The 16,892-nt window shown below is 39.7% G+C and overlaps 1 protein-coding gene across 1 annotated transcript; it reads left to right on the forward strand.

The window, feature by feature from the left end:
- Nucleotides 1-4,486: 4,486 nt before the first annotated feature.
- LOC122026506 lies at nt 4,487-5,560 on the forward strand. Its single transcript, XM_042585247.1, has one exon. It carries the CDS (start codon nt 4,487-4,489, stop codon nt 5,558-5,560), a length of 1,074 nt encoding a protein of 357 aa, XP_042441181.1.
- Nucleotides 5,561-16,892: the final 11,332 nt, after the last annotated feature.

Raw genomic sequence — 16,892 nt, forward strand, 5'->3', positions numbered from 1 at the left:
TTTCTTTGTATTTCCGCTGCGCATCCTTGAAGAAACAAGCAACGCCGAGCAACGAGCACGCGAAGAGCTATTCACCCCCCTAGCTACTTTTCGGTCCTAACACATAAATACCTAGATTATATCCAACAAACACAACATATGTTTTTCTATACATTAAAATAATATTCAAAATTTTGTATAAATAAAATATTAGAATTTAAAATGAAACGATTTACCCTTCTTTGATAATTACAATACATGTGTTTTTTAAGTTTCCTGCAAAAAAAAAAAAGATTCAAATCTAGTTTTGAAATTTGCAACAGAAATAATAAAATTCATTAATTTAAAGATATTTCAACAACAAAAGTTTGGGGGTCTCTTTTAAAGACCCAAGCATGACTCAATCCCCAAACACTACAAATTTGATAAACAGATAACCAATTCCCAAATAATTTTTTTCTATTGCTACAAAGTGTAAATAATTCTATTTTGTTGTGTATTTCAAAACATAAACTTACAACTTATTAACTCTATAACTGTATATTTCAAAACTTCCAAAATTTTGACAACTAAAGAAACCAAATAATTACTGATGTTTTTAAACCAGATCAAAAACTACATCAACTCTTTTGACCATTACATCAAGTCAGCCAAAATATCATTTGAAGATAGTCACCAATGTCACCAAAAGCATGGGTTCACATAGGGTATTTAGTAACTTGGTCTTATATGAGAATCCTATTTACGATTTAATCTGACTCCTTTTAATTACTTCTATACAATTTTATCCCTCTACATAAATAAACATTATCTATTATCAATCAGAATAGACTCAAGATCAAAATTAGTCAACCAACCCTTGAGTAATATTAATGTGATTCTTGGAAGTCATTCATCAAATCATTGTTGCTTGTCCTAGTTATTCGAGGTTAACTATATGGATCGTGTACCTCCATTGCACTCCATGCATAGTTGTATTACTAATATTTAAATAAGTCAACATTTTATCATACCATGCAAAACAGAAATCAAGAAGAAAACATCATATTAACCAAAATTAGGAATTTATGTTTTACATATATGAAGTTCACTATGAAACCTTCTTTTGTAAAATAACTAGTAGATGGACATGAATATTGAATTCACAACATCAATAATTTAGAAAATTTAAATATGATTTACATAATTTTACAAAAATGATTAACAAATTAAGCTTCAAAGATTATATACAACCATTCCTAGCATATGAATTTGAAGACTAAGTGATGGAGTTTATCCTCTATTCTCACATCCATTCCTTTTAACAATAACAAGATGGAAACCTCATGAATTTATGAACAAAAATAGCAAAAAAACAAGTTATTAATCATTGAAGACATGATGGATAACATTACGAATTACAAATCGACCAGGGGATTAAAGAAGCACAATGAGTACTTTCCCTAATGAAACTATCATAAACTTGGTATCTTTACTCCATCACTGAATTCACAGCCCAAATATATATCACATCAAACAGAGAGCAAACCCTTTTCGACACTATCTAAAATAATTGTCTAGCATGGTCAATTCTAAATATCTTAGATCCAACAGAAGTTAAATGATGAAGTAGAAAATACAATCACACACACATTGTAATTGCAATAAATCTATTGAAATTGAAGTACAAAGATCCACTCGTGGATTAAGAAATAAACATAAAAAGATAAAAACAAAACAAAACAAAACAAAAAAAATTAAAAAGTGGAGAAGAAGAATACTGGTAGAATAGTTATGGAGATCCCGTTGTTGCGAAACCACGATGTCGCCAGCCAACAATCTGACGCTCTTGTCGGAGTGTAGAATAGTTCAAATCTTTCAATCACCAGTCTCCCCTTGCTGCAAGGGAGGCACAAGGTTTTACCTCGGCGAGGGTCAAGCAAGCTTCATCGTTGCGAGTGGGGGAGGGCGCGGGGAACCCTTGATTCGGCCGATGAGTAAGGGAGGGCAGGACGGCTGTGAACCCTAGCTAGCTTCGACGACGCTTGTGAGAGCTTGTCGTGACGAGGGAGGCGCAACAAGGGAGGCAAATTTCTATGGCAAGAGAGGGCAAGGATGGCTGTGAACCCTAGCTAGCTTCGACGGTGCTTGTGAGAGCTTGTCGCGACGAGGGAGGCACGACAAGAGAGAGAGATTCTACGGCAAGAGAGGGCGAGGCGATTCTGTGAACCCTAGCTTCGATGGCACTTCTGTTAGCTTGGCGCCGCGAGTCTTGGCGCGCCGGGAGGACCGCGAGAGAGGGTGGCTGTGAGAGCGAGGTGGGGAGGGTGCGGCGAGGAGAACAACGAGTTGGGCACAGGGCGGGAGGAGGAGAGTCGGCCATGTTCATGGCGAGAAGCAAATTAAAAACGCGTGACGCGGACTTGCCACGATGCCCGTCCGCAACGATCCGCAAGATTTGGTCCGCAACGGATTAAAACTGATATTTAAAATTCAAAATTTAAAAAATAATAGATATCGACTTATTTTTTATTATTAGTTTTTTAAATTTTGAATTAAAAAAATTAATTAAAATATTTTTTTAAGATTTTATTTTAGAATTCATGTTTTCCAATTGGATCATAATTTTCAAGTTATTTTTTTTAAGACTTTATCTCTAGGATTCAGATTTTCCAATTGGGTTATATTATTTAGTAAAAAGAAAAATTAAAAATAAAATAAATTTAAATATTTATAGAGTATTGTAATATGTTTATGGGATATATTTATGTATTAGAGATTTATATAAAGAAATATTAATTTTTAAATTCAAAATCTAAAAAAAATAATTAAAAAAACAAGTCTGATATGCTGTGTGCGCACAATCACGCACTGTGCGACAAAATAAACATATATATATATAGAGGTGTGATCTCCTGCGCGCTCACACAGTGCGCGACTGTGCGCGCGCAGGAGATCGCTCGATTTTTTTTTTGTTTTTTTGATTTTTTTAATATTTTAAATTAAAAAAATCAATTAAAAAATTTAACATTTCCTTATATAAATTTTTAATACCTTAATATATCCCCTCAACATATTACAATACTCAATAAATACTTAAATTAATTTTATTTTAATTTTTTTTAAAACCAAACACTATAACCTAATTGGAAAGCTTGAACCCTAGAGGTAAAATCTAAAAAAAAATAACTTTAATACTATAACCCAAAGTCTGAACCCTAAAATAAAAATCTTAAAAAAATATTTTAATTATTTGTTAATTCATAAATAAAAAAAATAAATAAAAAAACAGTTGATATCTTGCACGACGTGCACAGTCGAGCAGGATAACAAGTTCGTATATATATATATATATATATATTTGTTTGATTTATAAATCTTTTTATAATATATTTTAGACTTCTAAAATATATTCACAAAGCTGATATTTTTAGTAAAATACTATAATAATTTTAAATAAAGTATAATTTTTTTCTCCGAACAAACTAAATTATTATTATTTTTAAAAAAATTGAATTGATCAATTTTTTAAAAAAACAAATAAACTAAACAATTAATTCAATTGAAACCGAATTAAATATTTTTTAATTCAAATTTTTAAATAAAATTCAATTTCATCTTAAAAATGATAAAAATGAGATCTAAATATTAAATTTGGTATAAAAATGTGATTATATTGGACTATTCAGTTTAATTAAATAAGAAATTTCAAAATTAAAATCGAATTAACTAATTTATTTAAAAAATATTTTTTTTTTTCAAATCCAGTTTAATTAAATTTTTACTTAGACGAGCTTATCGGTGGCCCATTTTCTTGCCCCCTCTAATAATTTACAAGCAACTCTCTCGCCCTTCTCAAATTAGACGAAATTTTATTTTACTTTTACATTTAAAAGGCTTGCCATAACTGTCGGCCCTTACCCCAAATCTTCTCTTCTAAATTTAATTTTGCCTCCCTTAAATTAGCTTAATCCTATAATTATCCACGTCAGTTACTACATTTCGTGGGTTTAAAAGAGGCCCATTGATTCCTTCATCCCATCGACTCATTTACCATTCTTTGTTTTTTTTCCTTTTAAAAATTCTCTTATTCCCTTCAAATTAGGTTCTCCACCCACCCACGCACTCACAAGGCAAGTCGGAACTCTACGATTAAATTTGACGGACTCAAGAAATAGTGCCTTGGGAGAAGAATAATTACCGGGTGCGGCACGCTTCGGAGGCAGAGATATGCAGCGCTAACTTGCGTTTCCAGCCGTCCATCGCCGCATGAGCACAATGGAATCGCAGCGTTCCAAGAACCTGATGCTCCTCTGCCTCCGATCTCAAAGCACTCGGGTTGCACTGGTGGGTGGTAACCACACCGCTGCCCGTTTTTGCACACGCTAGATAACCCTCGTTAATCCTCCCTCTTCCCCTCTCTCTCTTTCTCTCTCTGTTTTTTCGCTACCTTCTCTGACAATTGCATCTAGTTTCTCGCGGTAAGTTTCCTCGCCAGACGCTCCGCTGACAGAAAAGAATGTCTCCGATGGGCGTCCATCGTCACCTCGGCCTCGGCGGCGCCGTGCATCTTGGGAACAACCGCCTCGTCATCCGCCTACCGGACCTCTGCCTCGTCCGGCTCATCGCACGGTCGGTTCTCCTTGCCGCTACCGTCTTCTCCTTTGCCGCCGTCCTCCAGTACGGTGACGGCGATCGATCAGGCGATGCGGGCGCTAGCTTCCTGCCGAACCGCCTCAGCTTCCTTGGCCGGCGCGGCCTGCTCCGAGCCGAGGACCACGACTTCTTCCTCCGCGATGCAAGCAAGGGAGGTGCAGAGGCGTTACCCTCTGACTTTGTAATATCCGCCTCGGCCGGCGATTTCGAGCGTGCCGACCTCGCGGCCGTCCGATTGGGACGCGACCCATCGGAATCCTTCCGGACACCGGTGAACTACGCCGTGGATTATATCGGACAGACCGGTTCCGCCGCCATGGTGGCGATGCTGAAGAAGACTACAATCGACGGGGGCCTGAGAGTTCGACGGCTTCTGTCTGTCCCGGTGGCAAAGAAAGAGGCGCTGAGCGGGCTAGAAGAAGTACTTCTGGAGCCTCCGGGTCCGGGGCGGCTGGGATGGCGGCGGAAGGCGAGGTACCTACCGGTGCTGACAGGGGACGCGCTGGACGGTTACCCTCGTCGGGTTTTCGTGGAGGTGGCCCCAGCCGGCGCATCCGGGAACGGCGCGGCGTGGTTCGAGCGCAACTACCCGACGATGGGGCGTGCCTTCGAGTTCATCCACGTGGAGGTGAAGGAGGAGGAGGCGACGGCGGAAGCGGAGCCAGAGGCGGGAACCCCATCGCTGGCGGAGTGGCTGGAGCGGAACGTGAAGGAGGAGGAGTACGTGGTGGTGAAGGCGGACGCTACGGCGGTGGAGGAGGTGGTAGGGGAGGGATCGATCGGGTTGGTGGACGAACTGTTCCTGGAATGCGACCACCAGACGGGAGAGACGGAGGAGGACGAGGCGAAGATGGGCCGCCGCCGCCGCCCGTACTGGGAGTGCCTGGCGCTCTACGGCAAGCTGAGGGACGCCGGCGTGGCGGTTCATCAATGGTGGAGCTTTTAATCGAGAGAAAAAGGGCGAAAAACAAGAGGAGCGAAACATGAGAGAAGAGGAAAGGAAAAGTAGGATTGGGGTGGATTTTCTAGTAAACATGTTTTTGTTTTAACAAAATGCATGGAACAGAATTGATTAAATAAATGGAGCAGTTTGGGACTCCAATACTTCTTCAATTTTGGAGGTTCGACCGCTTGAGGAAAGCTCGAAGGGAGAGAGAGGCATTTTGTCGTTTATGTAATTTTTTTCGTTTATGTGATATGTAACATGTTCTTTTAAAGATATTCTTTTTATATTTTTTATTTTGCATAAGAAATTTTTTTTATTAATTTTGTGAGTTTTTCGTATATTAAAATTTATTTTAGCCAAAGGAAATGCTTGATCCTCACCGATAGTAAGAATAAAACCTACAATTTAATGGGCCAAATCCTTCTACGCTTTGAGAAAGCCCAAACCCTATTGCCTGATCCATGATTAGAGGTGCTTAAAAAAGGAGAGCCGACAAAGTTAAAATGCTTAAAAATGAAAATGATAGAAGAAAAAAAAAATCTACCCTTAAATTTTTTAGGCTTAAAACTAAAAATAATTGGATTAAAAAAAAGAATATGATACAAAAATAAAAAAAATCCTATTTTTTTTTCTCAAGATTAACTTGTTTATTTTTTAATAAAAAAAACAACCTACTCCACTATCTCTCTTTATAAAATACAATATTATATTTAACCATCCTACTCCACTATCTTCCTTTATAAAATACAATATTATCTTTAGTATCGGTATCACATACATTAAATACAATATTAAATGAATTTATCTATTTAATATTATTTACGTTATAATCGTTTTTATAACGGTTATAAATACTATAATAATTTATGAATTTTAGGATTGTAAATATGTTAATAATTTTTTCTTTTAATTTTTTTTTATTTTTTCTTTATATAGGTTAAGAATTGTAGTTCATATATTAGAAATTTTTTAATTTATATTTTAAAATTCGGAGTCTATATAAGTATCTGTAAATAATATTTCTTTTTTTAAAAAAAATCTAGGTGACGACGGTTTCTTTTCTTCTCCTCAATTTTCCTCTCTTGTCAGCACATAGGATAATAATTATTTTGCCCAGCGTCACCGACCGATTATGATTTAATATGTGTGAAGGGAGCTTATGAGCAATTGTATCATTTTATATGGGGTTTATTGGTGCAATCATTCTCAAGTTAAAGTTGACCAAGTTGACTAAGCTCGGATTAACTTGAACTTGAGTTTCGATATTTGACAATATGTGAGAAAGAAGTCAAGTAGGTCAAGGGAGAACCAGATACTTAACTAGGAAAGTCCTAACTAGAAGTTAGGAAAGGGAAAGTCCTAACTGGAGGTTAGGCAACAGAAGTCCTAACTGAGGTTAGATAAGGGGAAATCCAAATTAGAGGTTATGTAAGGGTAAGAATTTTACTGAGTGACTAGTCCTAACTAGAGGTTAGAAAAAAGAAATTCTAAATAGAGGTTAGGCAAGGATGAGAAGTCTACCGAGTCACTAGTTCTAACTAGAGGTTAGGTAAAGAAAGTTCAATAGGAAAGTTGGCAAGAGGACAATCCAGCTAGGTCAAAGAGGACCAGATACTTGGTGAAAAAATCCAAGTGGATTAAACGTTAACTGGACACTTAGTAACCAGAAGTCTAATGGGAAGTTGGCAAGGAAAAGTCTAAGTAAGTCAAGAAGGATTGAAAACTTGGTGAAGAAGCCCTGACAAGTCAAGGTTGACCGGATGTTAGCTAACGAGAAGTCTTAACGAGTCACAGATGACTTTAGGGTTGGACAAAAGAACCCTAATTTTGGGTTCAGAGTTTAGGGTTGACCAATCAATTAGCTCAATCGATTATCCCAAGGCCAATAGATTGAGCTAATCAATTGGGAGGCTTTTCGCGAATCATAGTACAGAAGGTGATGGAATTGATTGTGGCAATCGATTCAAACCTCATCAATTGATTGAGATAATCGATTGAACGCTCTTTGTGAGAGAATAGAAAACTTCGGAATCGAGTGGGTTAATCGATTAGAAGATAGTAATCGATTAGTATGACTCACCAATCGATTAAACGGATGAAAAGGAACCATTCTATAAGTTTTGAATAGTCGATTTGATGTGATAATCAATTAGGGATAAGACTAATCAATTGGGAGTCATTTTCCAACCCTAAAGAAACCCTAAAAAAATGGATTTGATGATGTTTTCAATACGCCAGTTCTTGGGAGGTTAAGGAAGAAGTGCTATTGTATTTCTAACTGATTAAGAGACATTTCCAAGCAATAAGATGATAAGATAAGTATGATTTCATTATTGTAAAGTCGTTTTCAATTTCATAGTCTTTTCTTTTGTCTCTCTTATTGTATTCTCGTGCTTGAGTTTGCACGAAATTTCTCTGCTTCTGGATTATTTATGAGAAGGAGGTTTTCATAGTACATACTGTGCGAGGAGTGTACCCTTGAATTAGTCACCTCAAGGAACTGGATACAAAGTAAATCTAAGTGTTAGAGATTGTGGAGTTCTTCGCTTCAAGTTTCCACTACCATTCAAGTTCAAATAAGTGAAAAGAGCTATTCAACCCTCTCTAGCTCATATGTGTCCTAACAAGTGGTATTAGAGTGAGGTCATTCTTCTATACAATAATTGTTGGGTCACTTCGGGAGCTAGAGGGGGTGACTAGCTCGTCTCACTTGTTTGATTGCTTCGATGTTGTTGATTTACAGCAAAATAAACTCGAAGCAAACTTTTCAATAACACATAGATTTACTTAGTATCTATCTCAAGAAGAGATGACTAATCCAAGGATCCACACACACGAGCATTCTCTACTAAGAAAATAACTCATTCTCGGAATAACTAGAGGTAGAGAAACCTCGTACAATACTCACACAACAAGATACAACTCGAAACAAAAGGTAAATATAGAAATACAAAAGAAAACCTCTTCTTGCTTGATCTTGTGTAGCTTGAGGATGCCTCTTGACTCTTGGAAGTGTAGCAACACTTGCCCCCAAGATGCTTCAAGAACTAGCGGAAGCAATCGTGAGCTCGGTGGAGAATGTCAGGAGAAGTCTGTAGAGAAGAAAGTTCGCCAATGACTTTATACTTTGCACTCCTAGGGCTCTCAATTGATTGGGTCTGCTCCTAATCGATTGCCATGTCAGATCAATGCAATCTCAGCCGTCCAAAGCTTGCTACCTACACAACGGTTATATCCTAATCTATCGGCTGATCGATTGAAGATGTTTGAATCGATCAACTGATCAATTCAGAGCGCCTCTGTGCTCTTCGCTGGAAATACTCGGAATCAATTGACCGATCGATTTAAGCTTCCTCACAACTTTACGAGAAATTCAACCCCAATCGATCGATTGATGAATTGGCCGTGTCCAATCGATCGACTGATCGATTGGGAACCTCTTTGTGCTCGCGAGAATGTCTCCCAATCGATTTACCGATCGATTGGGCCCCTTTTTCTTGTAGTACTCTCCCTATCGATTGGCTGATTGATTAGGTTCAGGTTCAATTGATCTCTTGATCAACTTGACCAATCCTAACTTGCCTAATTCAAGTCTAGGATTTTCAAATCCAACATCTAGCCAACCTTGACCTGTTGGGACTTCGTCACCAAGTGTCCAGTCAATCCTTTGACTCACTTGGATTTTTCTTTCCGTGCAAAGTGTTCGATCCTCCTGGACCCACCTGGATTTCCATGTGCCTGGTTTCACTCACCAGGGCTTCTTTACTGCCTAGCTTCACTCACTAGGGCTTTCACCTAGCTTCACTCACCCAGGACTTTCACACCAAGTGTCTGGTCAAAACTGACCCACTTGGATTTTCATCTTCTGCCAACCTTCCGGTTGAACTTCCTAGTCAAGTACTCGGTCAACCTTGACCTACTTGACTCTTCTACATATTAAACTAGTCAATCTTGACCAATCTCTCCAAACGGACGATTGATCCTACAATCTCCATACATTGTCAAAACAATCTTCATATATTGTCAAACATTGAAACTCGCACATTACGACTCAAGTTTGAGCCAATTCAAACTTAGTTAACCTTGACATAGGGAAATTGCACTAACAATATTCGCATGAGAGATTAATGAGCTAGAGAAAGAAGAAGAAGAAGTTGAAAGTGATGCCCTAAATATCAACAAGTCAAAGGACTCATCATTGAGGGAGTTCAACTTCAAACTGGATCAACAAGATAGATTTGGATATGATGTCCAAGCACCTCCTCTCTTGATAGTTGGAAGCTTCAACCTATGGAAATCAAGAATAAAAATTTTCTTGATGATGGAAATAAAGCAATGGTTTGCTCTCATGGAAGGATTTGAAGCTCCTAAAGACAAAAAGGGAGAACCTCTTCGAAAGAACAAATGGACTGACGAGCAAGTAAAGAAATCCGAGGCAAATAATAAGATAACCAAATTGTTGGTTAATTTATTACCTAACAATCTCTTGTACAAGATAGGAGAATATTAAAATGTCAAGGAGCTATGAAACAAGTTAACAAAGCTTCATGAACATCCTACCTCAATGCAAAATGAAACCAAATCTAAAGAGATAAACTCTTTGGATCAAGAACAAGAGGTTTCAGTGGTTAAAAGATGCTCAACATTTGAGGATGAAATAAAAGAGGTATCAACCTCAAGAATTGAGGGGGAGCAAAGTTCATTGACATCGGAACAAGAAAAAATGTCTACATCCAAATTTATGAAGGAGCATATGCCACCTCTATAAAGCATAAAGGTATAGCTATTACCATTTGTAAAATTAAAATCATATCATATGTTTTGAGTGTAGGGAGAATTGACACTATAATGGTAAGTGTCCAAGATTAATTATGAAGAAGAAGGGTAAAGTGACACCCAAGATGAATGAGAGTTAAAAGAGGTTAGCCTCGTGATATGAAAGAGCAAGGAATACATTGTGTGCTTTTCTTATAATAAAAAGTGATATTATTGGAATCAATGTCCAAGGGGGAGGATTCTGACTAAGAACAAAGGAGAAAGTTCAAATCAAGGTGGAACTTCTAAAAGCAAATCTAAGGTACCATTAGTTAATAGTATTCCTTTGTATCATAATAAAAAGCATATTATAAATAAATGTTATCATTTTAGTGCTATTATCATGAAAATAAAAACATGACAATTCTAAGGAAAATTATAAATCGTATCATGCTAGAACTATCTTACCTATGGATAAAAAGGTAAAAAAACAATTTGGCAATAACCGTAAGGAAGTTATACTCATGTCTAAAAAAAGAAATGTCTAAAAGAAAAATAAAAAATCAAAGTTTGAGTACTTAAGATTTAAAAATCCAGTCTTGAGGTTAAGACTTAAAAAATTAGAGAAGGTCTTAGAGAAAATGACAAATAATATCAAAGGGTCTAAGAAGCAAAATATAGAGTTAGGGAGACAAGAGCTATTTATGGACAAGAAGGGTTTGGACTGTTAGGATCGATGATCGCGGCTAGAGAGAGGGGTGTGAATAGCCGACCCCAAATCGTTCGTTTCTTTCTACAAATCAAGGTTAGCGCAGCGGAAATAAATAATAGAAACGCAAAGGAAAAAGGCAAACCTCAAACTCGTCAATGTAACGAGGTTCGGAGATGAAACTCCTACTCCTCGGCGTGTCCGTAAGGTGGACGAAGCCTATCAATCCGTCGGTGGATGAGTCCCCGGAAAACCGGCTAATATAAACTCCTTATGGGTGGAGAAACCTCGCCACAAAAACTTTGCAACAACAATAAGGAGTACAACAGTAGAGAAAGCAAACAAGAACAATCGAAATGTAAAACCCTTTGCTTGCCTTCTTGTTGTCGACTGGAATCCTGATGAAGCAGCAACTTCTCGGATCCAAGCTTAGCTAGAAAACCAGCAGGAAGCTCACCCGAAGCTTCGGCAGTGAGGGCTCAGCAAAGCTCGCAGAAGGAACCAGGAAGAACTTGCAAGAAGCAAGAAGAAGCGGAGAGAAAGAAGAAGTAGCAGTAGCAGCCCTCGATCTCTTCTTATAACCTCTGATATCCTGAGCCAACCTGCGAACCTGCAAGCAAAAAGACCAGAACACAGGAGCCCGAAATAACCTAGCCGTTGAGTCACAACGGCTAGTGCTGGACCGATCAGGCTCCAACCTGATCGGTCCACACTGTCCCTGATCGGTCTTGGGGACCGATCAGGCTAAGCCTGGACCGATCAGGCTATGTCCTGATCGGTCCAGGAGGAGTCTGTTCGGTCCCTTGGACCGATCAGCCTTTCTCCTTCTTCTCTTCTGTTTGCTTCCTGATCGGTCTTCAGACCGATCAGATAATCCACAGAAGCATTTTGTTTGATTACTGATCGGTCACCAGACCGATCAGCCGTATCACTGGATCGGTCCCCAGATCGATGCAGAGCTTGGTTTTTGCCCAAACCAAGTCCCAAACCTTCCAAACCAACATCCGGTCAACCTTGACCTGTTGGTACATCATGCTTAGCATCCGGTCACTCCCTTAACCTACTAAGACTCCCCACTAAGTGTCCGGTCAATCCCTTTGACCCACTTGGACTTTTCTCTTCGTGTCAAGTATCCGGTCACTCCCTTGACCTACTTGACTTTCTCAACACCAGATGTCCGATCACCCTTGATCCATCTGGATTTTCCCTTGCCCGGCTTCACTCACCAGGACTTTCACCTAGCTTCACTCACTAGGGTTTTCACCTGGCTTCACTCACCAGGATTTCCAATCTGCCCGGTTTCACTCACCAGGACTTTTCCGTCTGCCTGGCTTCACTCACCAGGACTTTCCACATCCGGTCCAGAGAACGAGCTCCCGAGCCCTCTCTGACCACAGTCCGGAGAACGAGCTACCGAGCCCTCTCCGACTTCCATCCGGTCCAGAGAACGAGCTCCCGAGCCCTCTCTGACCACAGTCCGGAGAACGAGCTACCGAGCCCTCTCCGACTTCCCATGTGGTCCAGAGAACGAGCTCCCGAGCCCTCTCTGACCACAGTCCGGAGAACGAGCTACCGAGCCCTCTCCGACTTCCATCCGGTCCAGAGAACGAGCTCCCGAGCCCTCTCTGACCACAGTCCGGAGAACGAGCTACCGAGCCCTCTCCGACTTCCATCCGGTCCAGAGAACGAGCTCCCGAGCCCTCTCTGACCACAGGTCGGAGAACGAGCTACCGAGCCCTCTCCGACTTCCCATGTGCCAAGCTTCCATACTTGGACTTTTCCGTGCCAAGTCTCCATACTTGGACTTTTCCCGTGCCAAGCTCCCTGCTTGGACTTTTTACCATGCCAAACTCCCTGCTTGGACTTTTCCCATGCCAAGCTCCCTGCTTGGACTTTTCCGTGGCAGCTGCTTGGACTTTTCCGAGTCAGGTCAACTCACCTCGGGTCAACCAGGTCAACCTTGACCACGGGTTGCACCCACAATCTCCCAAGCTTGTATCCTTGTCAAACATCAAGATACAACTTTTCTATTCACGTCAAACATAACTCGTCAAACATCAAAACACAACTCGAGTCAAGTCAACTCGAGTCTGGTCAACCAGGTCAACCTTGACCTAAGGTTGCACCAACAATCTCCCCCTTTTTGATGTTTGACAAAACTCATAATCAAACCCATAATCAAGTTAGGTTAACCCGATAACCTAACTTAGGTTTCCAATGTTCTTCCCTGAACATTCTCTATTCTCCTCAAACCTACACTCTCCCCCTTTTTGACACACATTAAAAAGAGTGAATCAAGGTCAAGAGTTTCTTTCTAATGAAAGTCCCATACCTTTCATTGAAACTCTTAATTTCCCCCTTGATACTAAGGTCCAACAATTAACTTAGTGATAATCCCATATCACTCAAGTCTTTAGGAGTAAAAACTCCCCCTAAAAGTCAACTCCCCCTTGACTAATAGGTAAAGCTCCCCCTAAAGGTCAACTCCCCCTTGACCATTGCACCAACAATGTCTTGGAGAGTTTCAACCCTTTAGAAATCCAAAACACCAACTTCATTGCTGAAATTTCAGAAATTTCATACAGCACAGTCGAAACTGGCACACCCTGATCGGTCACCAGACCGATCAGGTCTTCCCTGGATCGGTCACAGTGACCGATCCACAACTTCCTAGACCGATCAGACTCCCTTCTGATCGGTCCACAACCTCTGATATCAGGTTTTGAATTTCCTTCCGAAATTCAGAAACCCCTACAAAATTTCAGAAAATTCCAAAAATTGTGAAATTTTGAGGATACATTCCTCATAACATATACTATCAAGGAAAAATAGTTTTCTATGAAAATAACTTCCATTTTTCAATCTTGATACAAAGTTCAAAATTCTTTGAAATAGCTCAAAGTTAACTCATCTTTGTATCACTTTGCTCAATGATGAATGCTATCACTAGAAAAGCTTCATCAAGGTTTTTCAAATCAATTTTGAAATGATTTTAAAACAATTCAATTTATGACCACAATCTTTGGGCTAAATGTACATGACTTGTACATAAGCTTTCCCTATGATCCTCAATTTCGAATTAGGCTCATCTAGGTACAAGAACTATGCACCTTGATCCTAACTCATGATTCTAATGTCTCACATACATCTAAGGTGTATCAAACACATCCAAGTCAATTTTGATGAGAGATATGGATTTAGGTTAGCTTATTCTAAGTTCTCATGCATTTTTCTAAACAACAATTTGATCCCCATATCAAATTGTGTTTCTTATCCTTAAATCAAGTTAATTGATCATTAATGCACAAGATGATGACATGGCATATAATTGTATCATAAATGGAAACATGTGCCAATGTCATGATGTCATGGTATAAAGTATGAAACTTAAATAAAACATGACATTTAACTAACCTAAGCATTATCATGACATTTTAAATTATCATAAAATAAATATGATGTCATGACATGGCATATGGCAAACAATATATGGCAAATAGCACATAAAGGTATAGAAAATACCTAATTCTAGCCTTAGTTGCCATTTTTGATAATTTCGATCATTTTGCCATAAATTCTATATTCCTAAGTGTAATAGACCTCAAATCATATACCAAAGATGTTTAGATCACTATGTGCCAATTAGATTGACTCTAGACAACTCCTCAAATTTGATTGGCACATTCTAATCACCTTAGGAATAATTTTCCATTTCATTTTCAAGGCTTGATTGCACCTTGAAAATTCCTAAAGTGCCACCTTTTGCCATGATTAGGTTAACTACCTATTCAAGTAAGGTTGGCACACCCTAAACCATCTAGCGTGATGAAATCACGCTCCTAGGAACCCAATACCTATTGGAGCTCATTGGGTTCACTAAGTATTCACTAGGGATGACTTCCCTAGCAACCCTCCTAATGACCCTCCTAGGCTTTAAAGCCTTGGTCATTTGGGACTCATCAAGATCAACTCTAGGGGTGACTCCCCTTGTGACCTTGGTGATGGTCTTCCTAGCCCTAGATTTTGTTCCATAATCGAATGGAACATTATGATAAGTGGGCTTGACCACTTGGGACTTAGGTTTGTGACCCAAACCTTTCTTGTCCTTGGACATTGGTTTTTGACCCTTAAACCCTAGAGATAACTTCTCCAAGTTCTTAAGAGCCTTTTCCAAAGTATCAAGTCTTGACCTCAAGACTTGATTCTCCTTCTCTAATACCTCAATTTTTAATTTTTTATTTTTCTTTGAGGTATTCCTAGGCATGTGTCTAGTTGTTTTGGGATTCCTACCTAGGTTTTCCTTAGCCTTAGATGGGTTAATTCTAGGGTTGGCTTTCCTAGTGTTATCCTTATCTAGGCTCACATGTTTGGCACCTAAGCATGTGTATCGATTTCTAATGTTATCATGCTTACCATTATTAACAATAGCAATAAGGTTACTAGCATGTGTTCTATTTGAATTGCAAAAATGAGCCTTAGAGATTACCTTAGGGTTTGCCTTAGCTCCCCCTATCGATGTGCTCGTCTTCTTGTCCTTGTGAGGTTGCCTCCCCCTCGGACATTGGCTCCTATAGTGTCCCCTTCGCTTGCATTGGAAGCACACCACGTGCTCCTTGCCCTTGTGTGTTGGGACTCCGGCTTCCTTGACTTTTGGTGCCGGTGGAGTCTTCCTAATCCTCCTTGGACACTTACTCTTGTAATGTCCATACTCCCTACACTCAAAGCACATTATGTGTAATTTACTAGAAACTAAATGGCTTGAGTTACCTAGAGTTGAGGATGGATGAATGCTCTCTCCTTCATCCCTTCCGGAGGTAGAAGCTTCTTCTTCTTGCTCCGAACTTGAAGAAGAACTCTCCTCCTCTTCTTCTTTAGATGCTGAGTGACCCTCAACTTCTAAATCCATTCCTCCATGAAGTGAACTCCTTGGCTCACTTGACTCCTCTTCATGGCTTGAAGTGGAGTTCCCCTCATGGAACTTAGCCAAGTTGTTCCACAACTCCTTGGCATTGTTATATCCACCTATCCTACACAAAACATCATTAGGTAAAGAAAATTCAAAAATTTTCAATACCTCATCGTTGACTAGGGATTGGTGGACTTGTTCCTTGGTCCACTCCTTCTTCTCTAGGGTTTCTCCTTTCTTGTCCATCGGAGGCTTGAACCCTAATTGAACACAACTCCAATTTTCAAGGTTAGTCATAAGAAAGTACTTCATTCTTACCTTCCAAAATGCGAAGTCGTCGTGATCGTAGAAGGGTGGAATCGTGATGTCTTCTCCGAGTTGATCCATCTCTAGCTTGTGCTCCCTCGGGTGCTAATCCGGCGAAGAGCGACCTTGCTCTGATACCACTTGTTAGGATCGATGATCGCGGCTAGAGAGGGGGGTGTGAATAGCTGACCCCAAATCGTTCGTTTCTTTCTACAAATCAAGGTTAGCGCAGCGGAAATAAATAATAGAAACGCAAAGGAAAAAGGCAAACCTCAAACTCGTCGATGTAACGAGGTTCGGAGATGAAACTCCTACTCCTCGGCGTGTCCGTAAGGTGGACGAAGCCTATCAATCCGTCGGTGGATGAGTCCCCGGAAAACCGGCTAATATAAACTCCTTATGGGTGGAGAAACCTCGCCACAAAAACTTTACAACAGCAATAAGGAGTACAACAGTAGAGAAAGCAAACAAGAACAATCGAAATGTAAAACCCTTTGCTTGCCTTCTTGTTGTCGACTGGAATCCTGATGAAGCAGCAACTTCTCGGATCCAAGCTCAGCTAGAAAATCAGCAGGAAGCTCACCCGAAACTTCGGCAGTGAGGGCTCAGCAAAGCTCGCAGAAGGAACCAGGAAGAACTTGCAAGAAGCAAGAAGA

Source organism: Zingiber officinale, chromosome 10A (assembly GCF_018446385.1).
Source record: "Zingiber officinale cultivar Zhangliang chromosome 10A, Zo_v1.1, whole genome shotgun sequence".
Classification (NCBI taxonomy): Eukaryota; Viridiplantae; Streptophyta; class Magnoliopsida; order Zingiberales; family Zingiberaceae; genus Zingiber; species Zingiber officinale.

Excerpts from the sequence above, each read along its gene's own strand:
- LOC122026506 (XM_042585247.1), top strand. The coding sequence starts at position 4,487 with ATGGGCGTCCATCGTCACCTCGGCCTCGGCGGCGCCGTGCATCTTGGG.